This window comes from Molothrus aeneus, chromosome 1 (genome assembly GCF_037042795.1).
Source record: "Molothrus aeneus isolate 106 chromosome 1, BPBGC_Maene_1.0, whole genome shotgun sequence".
Lineage (NCBI taxonomy): Eukaryota > Metazoa > Chordata > Aves > Passeriformes > Icteridae > Molothrus > Molothrus aeneus.
This window is the reverse complement of record NC_089646.1, coordinates 17,834,722-17,847,603: the sequence shown is the minus strand read 5'-3', so window position 1 is coordinate 17,847,603 and position 12,882 is coordinate 17,834,722. Positions and strand designations below refer to the sequence as shown.

Here is a 12,882-nt window from a genome sequence, read left to right as displayed (position 1 = left end):
ATGAGAAAATACAGCAATATGGGCTAAGCATAGCAATACAACAATATTAAAATATATGAGAACCATTTAAAATAAGGACATGAAAGAGTTTTTTAAAAATACACTACTGACTCAGGTAGGATATTACACTACAACAAAACTCTCCTATATGCAGCTGCAATAAATATACCCAACACTTCTGCAATTCAGAATTCCAGCCTTCCTTAACCTACTGCAAGCAAATGGCTCCACAAGTACAGAAAACTCAAGAACCCAGACATATTCTTTACACTTCCAGGGGGATCTTTTCTTCTTTCCTTAAAGAAACACTGCTGCTTGGAAACACTGATGTTTTCAGAATTTTTTGTTTTGTAAAAAGTCATTGATAGTTCCCTGTTTTTTTCCTGAAAACATTTATATGACACACACACAAAATTAAGCTGGTAGTCAAATACTGTATTATATCTGCTGACAAAGACCCCATTCAATTTGCACCAACTTCAGAGGAGGTGGCAGAACAAACATCATGGACCCAAGACATCTATTGTGAGACAGGCTCAGCATTGTGCGATCAGGTCACTACTCTAGAAGTGAATTAAGTATATGACTAATGTTATATCTGTGACAAATAATTTCAAGAAACAGCAGCAGAACTTACCTTCTATTTTTGCTTACTTCTTTTAAGTTAAGAGTTTACTGTTCTGGTATAGAATAGACCAGTAATATACAGGAAGCAAAGACTTTGTGCTTACCAGAATTAAGCTGCAATCATGACACAAGCCCCTAATGCTCTCTTGAATTATGTCTTTTGACAAGTCACACAATTCTAACACCTCTTTGATCTAGCCTTATATGTTCAACAATATTAACAGTATTTAACAACATTTATACAGCCCACCAAAACCATAAAATGATAGAGAAGCTTCCTTTAGGCACTGCACTTAAAAATGACATTTACTATAATTTCCTTATAATACTGTCTGTAATTTCACTAAAGTTTATAATCTGTTGATTTTTTTTTTAATGAACACACAAATACTTTTCTTTCATATTTAACTGGAAGGTATTATTTACAGAACCTACCATATTCACCTCAACTGATCTTTTAAATTATTTAAGATGATTTAAATGATTTGGCCACAGGCTTTTCTATATACCATCAATTATATAAAATCTTTTCCTGTACCCTGCACATTGGTAGCCAAGCTACCACGTTATCTGCCCCGAGGTAAACATCCATAAGCACACCCATATTATAAACAGCTTTGCACTCAGCTACCCCTCCCTGAGAGCTGAAAAAGGGACACTATTATTAGCATTTACTGATGGACTACAGCATGCACAGGAGCACTTAACACAAACCACCTCTTTCCCACCCTGTGGAAATTACAAAAAGTTATACTTAGTGGTGGAAAAAGATCCAGTAGTGACGAACTACCACCATTTATATTATGAATTTTCCTTCTTAGAACCAGCGAAACAGCATCTATAGGTTAATTACTCAAGTAACTATAGCAAGTCCTAGTCTTAAAAATCTCCCAAGCATCCAGAAGCCAGGCTTCAGAGAAAGCTGATGTGACAACATCTCTCAGCAGGGTTATTCACCTGTGCCCTGCCCAGGCACAGTCTTACTGGGGTCTAGATTAGATTACAGGAAATTTAGACTTGGGATGAATTTAGGATGCAAGGAGTTAAAAAGACTGACTACCAGTCTGAATTAACTTAATTCACACTAAACATGCATATTCTGTAGGAGGTACTTAGCCAGTTACAAAAATTTTCTCCACATAACAACACTCCCTAATTTCATCTACAACAATAAATTATCACCTTAATTAGAAATGATCCTGCACAAAAATAATAATTGTGTATTATATTATATATTATTATATATATTATAATACATAATAATACTAATGAGACAAACCAAAATATGTTATATGTTTCTTTCTAATACCTTGTTTTTTTCTGAGTTCTCTGCTACTGTCTTCAGGTGTGCAGAAAGAAACTTGAGAGTCTCATAATGGTGTTCAGGTAAATCATGAATCTGAAATGAACAATCACTATTCAGAGCACTGAACATTTAATGCTAATTTTGTAGTGCACCTCCAACACAACTGATTTTAGTTTACCAGTCTCTTCAGTGTTTTCAGACGCTCAACAGGATCTTCTTTTCTATTGGCATCTATAAAATCTGCATATTTGTCTGTTAAAAAAGCAGAAATTATTATATGAGTTTTTATATCTATAGATGTATGTATATAAACCCCCATCTGCCAGCCCCACTCACCCCTTGAACACTAATAACATACATAAAAGAATGACCTCTGGAAGTAATAAATTAGCCCATTATACTGTATGTTTTGTATGAGAGTAGGGAAAAAAAAACAGCTTTCACTGAATACTGCAATAGTAGACATGAAAGTTTTACTCTTTTAGTTGCATATTCATAATCCCTTCACATCACAGAAATTATATTTACACCTCTCATTCCTAAGATGATCACCATGACTCCCTACTTTTTAGGAAAGAAAACATTTAATGCAGAGTGGGGATGATTTCCCTAAATTTTCTCTCAAATCATCTGAATGTTGTAAGACAACTGTTCAAGTGCAATTCCTAGAGACAAAACTGTAGAGAAAACAACCTACCATTGGTGAAGAGGGGCTCTGGGAGCTTTCGGAAGAAGGATTTCAGCAAACTGCTGATCACATTCAGGTCACGCCATTTCTACGTGTTTAAAAGAAAAGGTCAGACATGCTTTATATTTCTATGATCACAACACAACCACAAGTTTTGGGGATTTTAATGCGAAAATAATGTGATTAAAGACTTACATCATCATGAACATCAATGTCAGTCATTCCTTTGTTGAGCTCTTCTTGCATACTTGAGATGGCAGCATTATTTCCAGGCACTCTGTAAATACCTGTGTACTCCAGACCTCTTTCTTCAACCAGTTTGCAGCATATATCAACAATCAGTGGAATATACTGAAAAAAAAGAAGAGTTTTATAGATAAGAAAGTGATTTAAAAGGTATTTTACATTCCCAATAAAAGAAAAATTCTACTTCCATACTTTGTTGGTATGAGCTGGAGGACAGTCATCAAGTCTAACACCAAATGTTCCAACAGCAGAAGGCTTCTTTTCAAATGTCTTCCTCATAATGCTTGGAATGCCCCTCCATGTCCCTTTGTCTTTTGGTGGGCTTGTCTCATCTTTTTGTTATTAGGACAGTGGAAAAAAAAGAAAATAAAGAAGAAAAATAAGAACATTTATGCCACAAAACTGACTGTAAATATAGGTAACAGATTTGCAAAGAGCAAGTGATACCTGCTGCATTTTCAGCTTTTACCAGCCTGGCTTTATGCAACAACTCATTAAACATTCATCTGTCTTAAACACAACTTCTGTTACTCTTCTGTGGTTCATAAGATAAATCTGAACATACTCATACCCTGGACTTAGAAAAGCAAGGAGCCGGATGCTACTGTGGCATTTCATCATTCTAAGACTAAAAGTAGATAAACTACTAAATTTAAACTTGATATTTATATAAACTACTAAAATTTTTAAAAATTTAAATCTACATTTAGTATCACAACACTAAGTCTCCATGGAATCACACTGCTGCACGAAATACCCATCAGACTCTAGAGCCATGCTCACACTTGTGCAGACTTACTCATTCTTTCAGAAATTACAGATTTTAGTCACTCCTAAGTAATTCCAAACATTACTCACTTCAAATATTCTCTATCCAAAAATTAGATTAAAAGTTCAGTTTCTCTGTTTATGTCTCCTATAGAATTCTTGTAACAAACTGCAATTCCCATTTATCTTGCACTGCAAGTCATCTAACACAATAAGTACTTCTTTCTTATTTCTGGAGATATTCTTTCAGTAGATTTGAGATTTACCCAACATGTGCAATTTAGTTACATGTGAAGCTTTGCAGAAGCAAAGGGACGTTTTTTGGCAACAAAAAACAGAATTCACTGATAGCTTTAATTCAAGACTGAATCACTCCAAAGTGGTTGATCAAAAGTGGTTGCTTATCCTGTTGCCTGAATTTGTACACAACATTTTTTTAAACAACAGTCTGATGTGAAATACTGTATGTCTACACACTATGTGGGAAAAAAAGTAAAAAAAAAAAAAAAAAGAAAAAAACGAGTACATAGTGACATTTAGAACTCAGGAGGCATTAATTTTGTTCTGGAAAAAATAATACAAGTTCACTCCTGTGTTTTAAAAATTAAGACAAAAAAAAAAATCTGTTCTATACTTTGGAAGCACTTTAGTGGAAAAATTTACCTTATCAGTTCCAAGTCAGCAGGAGACAGAAGTATGAATTACACACAATATTATTTCCAAAGATGGCAAAATTTTGCTGTCAAGAAGCTTAACACCTGTGTTTACTACTGTTAGCCCCACATGGAGCTGAAGGAAAAAATCCACAAAAACTTCTTGAGAGGGGACTAAAATAAAAGTTTCAGGATCTGAGATTAAGTAGTTCCTAGAAATGAGTGATTAAAGCTGTAGCTTAAAACCCCTGGGCTAATACTTGGTTTGCATCTGTATATTCATGAATTAAAGAATATTTGAGAAGGGCACCTCAATGGCCTTACACTGGGGCAGAAGGGAACTAAAGAAATACACAAAACATACAGACCTTTAGTGAGAAGCTTCCTTTCTGTCTCATCCTTAGGAGAATGTGGACTCTGAGTCCTCTGCTCTGCTTTAGTTCCAAGTAGAGTCTGTCTGATACTCAGACTCTGGCGAGGTGTTTTGGGAGATGGCTCTGTTTTGCTGCTTGAAGAACTGAACAAGAGAGACTACTTCAGCTGAAAGAAGCTAAATAAAAACTCTACAAAGACCACTGGCAACACATAATTCACCCACCTCATCATTGTACTGTACTCTTTGATCCTTCGACTAATTAGATCTCTACTAGTAACACCAGTATCCTAGAAAATAAATTGAGAAAGACTTTATAATCTAATAAAATAGAAAAAAAATCCTTTCAGAATATGATTAACTCTTCTGGTAACCAAGTAAGTATAGAATTCAACAATTCAGTCCACTTTAAAAAACCCAAACCCTCAACCAAACCAAACATCCTAAGAGGCAGTTCCTGAGAACAGTAAAGACAAAACACTGAAAAAACCACAAGGAAAATAAAAGTGAGTAATTACAAATCAAGTACTGGTATTTACAGGGTTTTTTTTCAAAGCAGTATGATCTAATTAATACCTCTTAAACTGAAAGTAAGTTTAAGCAGAAAAAATGCAAGTAAATGCATATTACTACCCAAAATAATCTAATCCTGTGCACACATAGTACTTAGAGAACTAATTGCTACTACAAATACAGCTGAAAAAGACATGAATTCAAATCTGCTTTTTTATCTATCTGTGTAATACTTTGGATAATTATTTTGAATCTGAGTAGATGTACATGACCACAGACATAAAAATATTCCTCTGTTGCTCATCACTGCAATGAAAACACAATGGACAATATTAGGACAGATATTGACACCTTCTGTACAGTAGCAGCTATTTGCCTCTGGCAATCAGCATTAGCCTAATTCATAGAAACATCAGCTTTTAATCAGAGAAACAGGCTTCTTCAAAGTTTCATTTTTTAACTGCTGAGAAACTCTTCACACTGTACTACTGCACACACTCTGCAATGGAAGTCTGAAGAGGGACCACACTGGTCCTAAACCTGCAATTATCTTTTAAAAAAGCTTAGGTATTTTTTGCAGATCAGTTTACTATAAAGTGTATCTTTAGTCAAATCAGCAACAGCATTAACTAATTTATTTCAAACATCTGTTTTCTGATTATGATTACATCGACTTTTTTAAACTCTTAATTTACTCAGTATCCTTCCTTTCACCTCATTTTCTTTTATGTTCCTGTTCACATTTTGGTCAACTGGTTAATTAAAAGTTAATTCTTCTGTTCAAGTATTAATTACAAGAAAACACAACGCATTTTGAATTAAAATGCAAAAACTACAACTTGTGCTTTAAATATTATACAATCACCTCATCATTTAAGTTGCTGTTGTCTTGTATTGCTTTAATCCACGCTAACATATTATCTCTGTCCTCAGCCTGAAACAGATACTCGCGGTCTGATGTGGTGAGTCGGAATACATTTTTCCTCTTGGTTTCACAGTATGAGATGTCTATCAAGCAGGCATTGATGCTTATAGGTTGTTCTTCCTCAGAGAGGGTCACTTGTTCCTTTTTATCCTTGTACAAATAAAGTGAATGACCTCGAAGAACAACATACAGTTGCTTCCATGGCCGAATGCTCCCACCAACTCGCTGAAAAACAGCAACCAAGGTGTCAGATTGCTTACTTGTTACAGTGCCCCTTTCTGGACTGCAAAACTACCTCCAGATGTTTTACAAAGAAAAGTTATCCACCTGGCTGGCAGGAAGACTTCACAAAGTGGGATTCCCTAATTGCTCTCCATGAGAGGAGTGAATTGCTCCATAACCTGCCCTCCCAGACCACCCACGGAGTGTGAGTTCACATGTGACAGCAGGGAAGAAACAGAATGAGACCATTTCTGGTCTCCCATTTAGGCAACTCTTGCCCATGCCTTTTAAACTGCCTTCAAGTCAGAATGGCATTTTCACACCAAGGAAATTCCAGACACACAGTTTTCCTTAAGCATTAGTCTGTATTTGTGCAGAAGGTTAATTTGATCTCAACTCCACAACATTCACAAAAATTACAACTTTTTTCATTATTAGGAAAGAGGAAAAAAGTGCAATTACACCTACGAAGGGACTGATTCCTATTATTAAATTAGTCATTAGAAATTAGTTTACTTCAACAGATACTTTGAAATGTAAAATTAAAACAGTCTGGAAAGCAGTCTGTAGACAAAGCTGAGGAACTGACTGAAGTCAATTTCTAACAGATCTAAAATTTTTATGTTCTTGTTGATGATATTATCCCCTCCAAAAAAATTTTAAAAAAACCTAAACAGGAAGGCTTGAAGTTTCTTATCTTAGTTTGTCACCAGCTTGGCATTTGTCCTAGGTTAAAAACCCAAACATGATATGTACCTTTCCTTTGTCTGTAAAAAGCTGTCGAAAATGGAGCCATCCTTCTTTGGAGGCATCACCAAACACCTCTGAAGAAGAATCTTTCCGGGAACCAGAGTCTTCTGAAGATTTCTGGCTGTCTGGGACCTAGAGAAAACATCACAGAAAGAATCCCCCAGTGTAATTCTATAGACATTGGCCTGCAGTTCCTATGTTCAAGATGTTTCTCACTTTAAAAATGTCCCCAGGAATATGGTCCTGGGAAAACATAACTTCTGAAGTTTACACACAACAACAGTGTGTAAACTTGCACATGCCTTACACATGCCAAGAAAACTTTGAGAAACTCCACGAATCTTAGACTCTCATTACTGAGTTTTCACAAAAGGCCACCATATTTAATATGCTTTGTTTACAGAGACTGAGGAAAATGAAAATCAAGGATCGTGTGATGGGCCCAGGGAAAAAGATACCATGTTTAGTTATATGATGCATACATCAGCAATTTGATCAGTAGCAATTCCAATAAACTTCCTGTCTGTTTAGCACATCACTTCATAAAACAGACCTGTACAATTCAAATCATTTGTCACAGCAGTATGGGTAATGTTTAGGAGTTGCTATATATATATATTTACCTACCTTAATCCCCTTTAAACTAGATACATGCTTAATGGATCTGTTGGAAGAAAAACAAATGTTATAATGAGATTTTAAACACTTAAAAAAACAGATGTCCAAATTAAATAATTTTTCCATGAACTCACGATTTTCCCTCTTCTCTGTAGTCATCCAATCCTTCATCATATGACTTTGATCTCTCAGTTTTTGTGGCAGGCTGGCTATCCAGGACACTAGGCCGGATGGATTCTACAAAGAAATAGAAATTTTTGAGTACGCAGGAACTTGAATTACATTTTTGCAATTTATTTCAAGCAATAAAGAGTTTACAATTTTCACTCCCGATCTCCAGAGTGTGAAAGGAAAAAAGTTGCAAGAGAAAAAGAATGAAATCAACGCTCACCATGATCATGTGAAAGTTGTCGCCGAATTAAAGGGATTGGAGATGTAGGACTGGGAGGAACAGCTGTTATAGCTGGTGCTTGAGAAGCAGATGCAGAAATAACAGCAGAAGCAGGAATGTGTGCAATATCATGGTCAATACTAGGACTAGTCGGTTCATCTACAAAGGTAATATTCCATATATTAACATATTAAATGCATTAATCAAATGCTCAAATCAAACAGCTGTCTGAACTTCTCATTACTGGGATATCAGATATCTTAAACATGAAGTCATTCTAACAAACAAAAGGGTCCAATTAATTCACACTGTCAAATGTACTGTTTTTTTCATTAAGAGAAGCTTATTTCATTTCATTGGGATAATTGTACATTAGAGATAAAGGCAAAAAAAATCAGTTTTGCTGTGTGCAAAAGAAACAGGAATTATTTGGTAATCTCTCAATATTATTTGCAAGTAGAGAATTTTTGTTGGCATGCATAAGCAAAACCCACACTCATTGTATCAGTAAGTTGGAACTCAAGAGACAGATATCCACAATAAAACAGGGGGAGACTATCAAAAGCCATTTGGTTTAAAGAGTGTTCAAATAAAACAGCCAAGTTATAAGCAAACAGAAAAAGCATTTTAAACAGCTATCTAGCATTCAAAGAACCAATCCCCCCATCCTCAGTACATTCAAATAAAGAAGCAAGCACTCAGACCTTTAAAAGATGGAACTACTACATACCAATCAGTTCTTCCACTAATTGTTCATAGAAACGACTGCATGCCATACATGCCCAGCACCTCTCAGTCTCAATAGCCACAAGGGTCATCATGAAAGATTCCAAAAAGCTTTAAATATTCTGGTATTTAACATGTTTCTTACAAGATGGAAGGAGCCAAAAGATGCATTTTCCATCTTTTTGAGAAAAGAGCCATAACATCTTCCAGAGCACATTGCTAGCACTAAAGAAATCATTCTACTTCACTGTCTGGTAGAGAAGGGGATGGAAAAGAAAAAAAATCACGAGCAGGGGCTGAACTGTACTGCCATAATGAATATGAATGTACTCTAGGTGCTAAGAATTGTAATATGCAGAGCTACTGAAAAGCCTATTGAAACCAATGAACACTCGCAGACAGAGGTTTATTCTTTGCTTTGTGCAAACACAACTGCGTGTGCTGCATTGTGCTGTTCCAACAGTCACTAACAGTTCTGTTAAGGCAGCACTTGTACCATCAAAATTTGGCAATGTACATTTAGAACAAGGCAATAAACAAAGTACAGGACAGTTTAGCAGTAACATGCCTCTAAATTGTCTGGGGTGAAAAATACAGTAACTTTTGAAATTAAAAAAGGATATCCCAAAAAACCCGGCTGCAAACTAGAAACATTAATAAAAAGGAAAAGCAACAGAATTCACGCTGAACCCTGATGCTACAATTTAAAATTTCCATGTTTTACTTGCATCCAAAATGATAAATTAGGAGCATTTACAGATGACTTCATGACAGCAACACAACAGCAACACAGGAAAAAGCTCAGCTATACTTCAATTTCAAACCTACAACAGCTCAATTTCCTATTTTTTTAATCTGCTGAGCTTCCCTAAAACTAACGTTGACTAAGGAATATAATCACTCACTGTGCAATTGATTGAGTTATACCACACAGACTGAAAGTGCTCAGGTTGAAGTTATTTATGTTAACAGACACATCTCAAATGTCATAGTCTCTACTCCCCAAAGTTATAAAAACACTAGCACTTTAAAATAGATCTGTGCGAGCTGTGAACACAAACTTGTCTGGCAACACAGCATTTCCCACAACACTTAAATCCAAGAATTCAGATGAGGAAGAACAGTTTGTAAGTCCCTGAAAGCAACAATAATTATTCAAATCATTATTACTTCATAGTAATCTAATTCCCAGATGAATCTAATTCCCAGATGAATCAAAATTAAAGTTGTTTTAGAAATAGGCAAACTTTAGAGGAACTGCAAATGACATTGGTATAGGAGAGGCATAACTATTCAGCCCCCAAAGAGGCTGAAGGTCAGCTAATAGCAAGCTTTTATGTAATATAAAGTGATGATGGAGTAAATCATGACATACACCACAGGAGTTTCTGCCTATTAATTTAATGTACTAGCAAATGTCACTGCTGCTGTCCAGTAAGACACAAAATCCAAACTACGTATATTCCTTGTATTTTCATGTTTCTTTCAAGTGCTTGCAATATTTGTTAACCCGTTCAGTTTCCTTGACTGACATATTTGCACCCCAAAACTCCTCACACAGCATGTGAATGGATGTGTTCAGCTCACTCATCAATGAAATTACTGTGTCCAAAATGCAGTGAAGTGTACAGAACAAACAAGCCAGAAGAAAAACCACACAAAATAATTCTCTTTCAGGTTGCTACCTCAAATTACTGGCATCTCTTTAAATGTTTGCAACAAAAAGGTCAAAGACTCCATGGAAAAGATTATCCTGGGAGGTACTGAAAAGCACCTGGAGGACAAGGCAGTCATTGTTCGGAGCCAGCACAGCTTCATGAAGGAAAGTCCTGCTTGTCAAACCTGATTTCCTTCTACAACAGGGTTACCCACTGATCTAGGTAGGAAAGCCAGCAGGTGAAGCCTTTTGGACTTCAGCAAAGCTTTTGATACTGTCTCTCAGAGTTTCCTTCTGGAGAAAGCATCCAGCTCACAGCTGGACAACCCTGTTACACAGTGGGTGACCAACTGGATCATGGACACAAAGGGTTACAGTGAATGGGGTGACCTCAGACTGGTGACCTGCCACTGCTGGGGTTCCACAAGGATCCATCCTCAGCCCAGTTCTCATCCACATCTTCATTTTAATCACCCGGACACAGGACTCAAAGTAATACCATGGAAATATGCTAACAATATTAAATTGTCAACTCCTGCCAAGGGCAGGGAGGCCACTGACAAGTTAGAAGCCTGAGCAACCATATAAAGTTCAAAAGGGCAAGTGCCAGATTCTGCACCTGGGATGGGGCAACCCTGGCTGTGTGTAGAGACTGGGCAATGAGAGGCTGGAGAGCAGCCCCATGGAAAGGGACCTGGGGGTCCTGGTCCATGGCAAGGTGAACCTGAGCCAGCAGTGCCCTGGCAGCCAGGAGGGCCAACCCTGTCCTGGGGGGCATCAGGGACAGCATGGCCAGCAGGGCAAGGGAGGGAGGGCATTGTCCTGCTCTGCTCTGCACTGGAGGGGCCTCACCTCAAGTGCTGGGGACAGTTTTGGGTGCCATAATATAAGAAAGAGATTAAATTGTTGGAGAGCATCCAAAGGAGGGCCACAGGGATGGTAAAGGGTCTGGAGGGGAGCTGTCTGAGGTCCCTTGGTCAGTTGAGCCTGGAGAAGGGGAGGCTGAGGGGACAGACACCTCATTGTGGCCTTCAACATCCTCACAAGAAGAGGGGCAGACACTGATCTCTTCTTCACTCTTGTGACCAGCAACAGGACTCAAAGAAACAGCACAAAACTGAGTCAGGAGAGGTTTAGGTGGGATATCTGGAAAAGATTCTTCACCCAGAGGGTTACTGGGGACTGGAACAGCTCCTCAGGGAAATGGTCACAGCACAAAGCCTGATTGAGTTCAGGAAGGGTTTGGACAATGCTCTTGGGCTCATGGTGTGATTTTTGGGGTGTCTTGCACAAGGCCAGGAGTTAGATTCTGTTATTCCAGGACTACTTTATGTTATACTTTTCAACCACAATCTGTTCTGCATTATTATCTATGAAGCGACACAAGAGACTGGCCATCAGAGCCAGGCCAGCACAGTGACAGAGCATCTCTGGCCAAGAGGGGATGTCACTTGTCACTTGTGTTTGCACGAGAGTGCAACCGGTCCACAGTTGCAACTAATGAGCTTCAGGAAGAACCCTTCAACACGAAAACATTTATGGGGGTAAGACACGGAAAACTTGTATTACAACACAGCTCCAACCACAACTGACTGATCCTCTAGCTAAGGCACAGAGAAATTTGTGTATCACAGTAGGCTTGTATTGCCATGCAGCTGGAGACTGGGGACTTGCAAATATAGAGAGCATCTGCACACAATGTAGGTGAGGTGAAAAAAACCCAATACAGACAAGAGTTTTATACAGAATGGGTTCAGAGGCAGAATCAGATTTCAAAACTGAGAATTTCATGGGCATGAAAGCATGACTAACAGGACATACTATCCCCATTATGTGAATGAATAACTAAGTATCAACCAATTTATCAGCTATTCAAAGAAACAGACACAAAATCACAGAAAAAAAAGCACAGATCCATAGTATAACCTATTAAGCTGCTACAATACAATTTTATCATGATTAATATAGTATTTCATGTGTTTGTTTATCCCATCTCCTGAACAGTCCCTTAAATATTAAGGTTTGAAAGGAACAACCGGAACACAAAAGGGGGCACGTTTTGAGAATCTCAAATGTAAGTTAAATGAATCACAGAATTATTTAGGTGGAAGCAAGCCTTGGAAGGTCTCTTAGGCTCATATTCTCCACAAGGCAGTGTTAATGCTGAATTCAGACCATGCTGGTGAGGGCTCTTACCCAACAAGTACCAAATAGAGGGGGAGATCTCCCTCAATATTCTGGTTGTGCTCTTTCTTACTGATACAGACCAAGAGAGTCTAAGTCTAGTGTTGCCAAACTTAATAAGCATATCCTATCTCCTCTCAAGGTCATGAACATTAAACAAGATGGCCCTGAAGAACATCACTTGTAACCAACCCTCAGGCAGAACACAAACACTTAGGCACTACCTTCAAATGCA

At 37.6% G+C, this 12,882-nt stretch overlaps 1 protein-coding gene across 2 annotated transcripts in view; it reads right to left on the bottom strand.

The window, feature by feature from the left end:
- ARHGAP21 (Rho GTPase activating protein 21) overlaps positions 1-12,882 on the bottom strand; it is a 111,634-nt gene that overhangs the window by 6,759 nt on the left and 91,993 nt on the right. For both annotated transcript variants that reach the window (XM_066552172.1, XM_066552180.1), the window contains 12 exons: positions 8,081-8,239; positions 7,824-7,926; positions 7,699-7,735; positions 7,078-7,203; positions 6,040-6,324; positions 4,887-4,951; positions 4,657-4,805; positions 3,060-3,199; positions 2,817-2,972; positions 2,631-2,709; positions 2,112-2,185; positions 1,937-2,026 (listed from right to left, as the gene is read on the bottom strand). In XM_066552172.1, the coding sequence (XP_066408269.1) occupies positions 1,937-2,026; positions 2,112-2,185; positions 2,631-2,709; positions 2,817-2,972; positions 3,060-3,199; positions 4,657-4,805; positions 4,887-4,951; positions 6,040-6,324; positions 7,078-7,203; positions 7,699-7,735; positions 7,824-7,926; positions 8,081-8,239 (1,463 nt within the window). The remainder of the gene's footprint in view (positions 1-1,936; positions 2,027-2,111; positions 2,186-2,630; positions 2,710-2,816; positions 2,973-3,059; positions 3,200-4,656; positions 4,806-4,886; positions 4,952-6,039; positions 6,325-7,077; positions 7,204-7,698; positions 7,736-7,823; positions 7,927-8,080; positions 8,240-12,882) is intronic.